This window comes from Agrilus planipennis, unplaced genomic scaffold (genome assembly GCF_000699045.2).
Source record: "Agrilus planipennis isolate EAB-ADULT unplaced genomic scaffold, Apla_2.0 scaffold71, whole genome shotgun sequence".
Classification (NCBI taxonomy): Eukaryota; Metazoa; Arthropoda; class Insecta; order Coleoptera; family Buprestidae; genus Agrilus; species Agrilus planipennis.
The window spans coordinates 993,029-994,835 of record NW_020439007.1 but is presented as its reverse complement, the minus strand read 5'-3'; the positions used below and the strand labels follow the sequence as shown (position 1 = coordinate 994,835).

Here is a 1,807-nt window from a genome sequence, read left to right as displayed (position 1 = left end):
AAAAGTCAGCCGACGGTTTACAATCCACTTGCTAATCAGAAATATACTCAGAATTTTAATACTACTATAAAATTCAGCAAAACGAAAATTAGAAACCATTTTGGGGCTACATTAGGTAGAAATTTGAGCCACAAAATCATAACAGAATCAAAACTAGGACGATAGGTAAAAGACATTGGGGAACTCACTACTGCTCGAGTGATGGGAAAAACAATACCAAGACTGTCCTAGGCAATACCAAGCCTGGGACGGTGTTGGTTTTGTTGGGTAAATTCAGGTAATAAAAGTTGAATTATTCTGTTACGTTTTATTAAAAAAAAAAAAAAAACAAGACAATTCGTACAGAGATAAAGGATTCGTGCCTAAAGCTACACGTCAAAAAGACTTTTCACGTCGAAGCAGTGCTATTAACACTAGAGCCACTTGATGCACTTCCACACGAGGTTTTGCGCCTCTTGCAACGTTTCTTCTTCCTTTTGCAACTGCTCCTCCTCTTTCTTTTCCTTCCGCAGCAACAACTGCGTTTTCTCTTCTTTCTCTTACATTTTGGTTTACGTCGTGCACATTTTTTTTTCCTTTTCCGGTTGCAGCAGCAGCGTCTTTTTCGTTTCTTTTTGCACGGTTTACGTTTTTTCTTTGGGGGACAAGAAGGTGGTCGACCAGGTGGACAATTATCTTGTTCAGGTTTCGTCTGTCCCTCTTTCGGAACGACAGTTTTGGCCATACGTTGAAATTTGTCCCTGTTCACCGAGTCCATGGAGGCCCACAATCTCGCGCCTTCTTTTGCTATTTTAATATTCGGCCAATGTTTGTGTTTACGACGAAACATCTTTAAGAATGTGAAAAACGAATCGTCGTCCTCGTTTCTTTTGCTCAAATCCTTTTCCATTTTAACGGTCGACATTGCTAATTCCGCCTCCTTATCGTCTGACGAGTCTTGTGGTTTACACATTTTAATTTTGTTCAACCGAACGATTCCTAAAGGGGGAAACTTCGGTTGGAATTTGAAAAATTGACAAAAACTGTAAAAAGTGACAGTTTTGAAGTTGACAAAACTATTTACTTCATTTTAGCAACCAAAATATAGTAAAAATGACTAGATTGAAGTAGACGCGTCAACATCATGTAGTCAGTCAGAATCATTCCTATCCTAAGCCTTTCGTATTCCATTATATAGGGTTGTTCGGAAAGTCATTTCGTTTTTTCCCGACAGAGGATTTAATTGTATTCTTTTGCACCCAACTTCACATTTAAGCCGTGTAATTTTTATATGCTTTGAGAGCTCATATAGCAAGGCTTGTGTATGAAAAATTCCAATTAATTCTACGCAGTAGCTTTTGGTTGGTGCCCTTTTAAATATGGAGAGCGATAAGCAGCATTTTCGACATATCTTACTGTTTTACTACAGAAAGGGTAAAAATGCTGTTCAAGCCAGAAGGTGATGTGTATGTGTATGGAGAAGGTGTGTTGACAGTACGCCAGTGCCAGAACTGGGTTCCCCATGTTCTCACAGAGAGAAATCTGTGTCGCCGCATTGACGTCTGCGATTCGCTTCTCAAACGTCACGAAAATGATCCGTTTTTCAAGCGCTTCATCACTGGGGACGAAAAATGGGTTGTATACAAAAACGTCAAACGCAAGAGGTCATGGAGCAAAAAATATGAACTGGCTCAAACCATTTCCAAAGCCGATATTCACCAAAAAAAGGTGATGCTGTCTGTTTGGTGGGATTTTAAAGGAATCGTTTTTTTCTTTGAGCTTTTACCGGATAACACAACGATTAATTCGGAAGTCTACTGTCATCAGC

General features: G+C 39.4%; 1 protein-coding gene across 1 annotated transcript; it reads right to left on the bottom strand.

Moving 5' to 3' along the window:
- LOC108732599 lies at nucleotides 1–1,076 on the bottom strand. The gene has a single exon (XM_018463483.1). It carries the CDS (start codon nucleotides 950–952, stop codon nucleotides 389–391), a length of 564 nt encoding a protein of 187 aa, XP_018318985.1. The 5' UTR covers nucleotides 953–1,076; the 3' UTR covers nucleotides 1–388.
- Between the last annotated feature and the right edge of the window lie 731 nt (nucleotides 1,077–1,807).

Bases quoted from the DNA above. Each gene is read 5' to 3' on its own strand.
- LOC108732599 (XM_018463483.1), bottom strand. From the start codon at position 952: ATGTGTAAACCACAAGACTCGTCAGACGATAAGGAGGCGGAATTAGCA.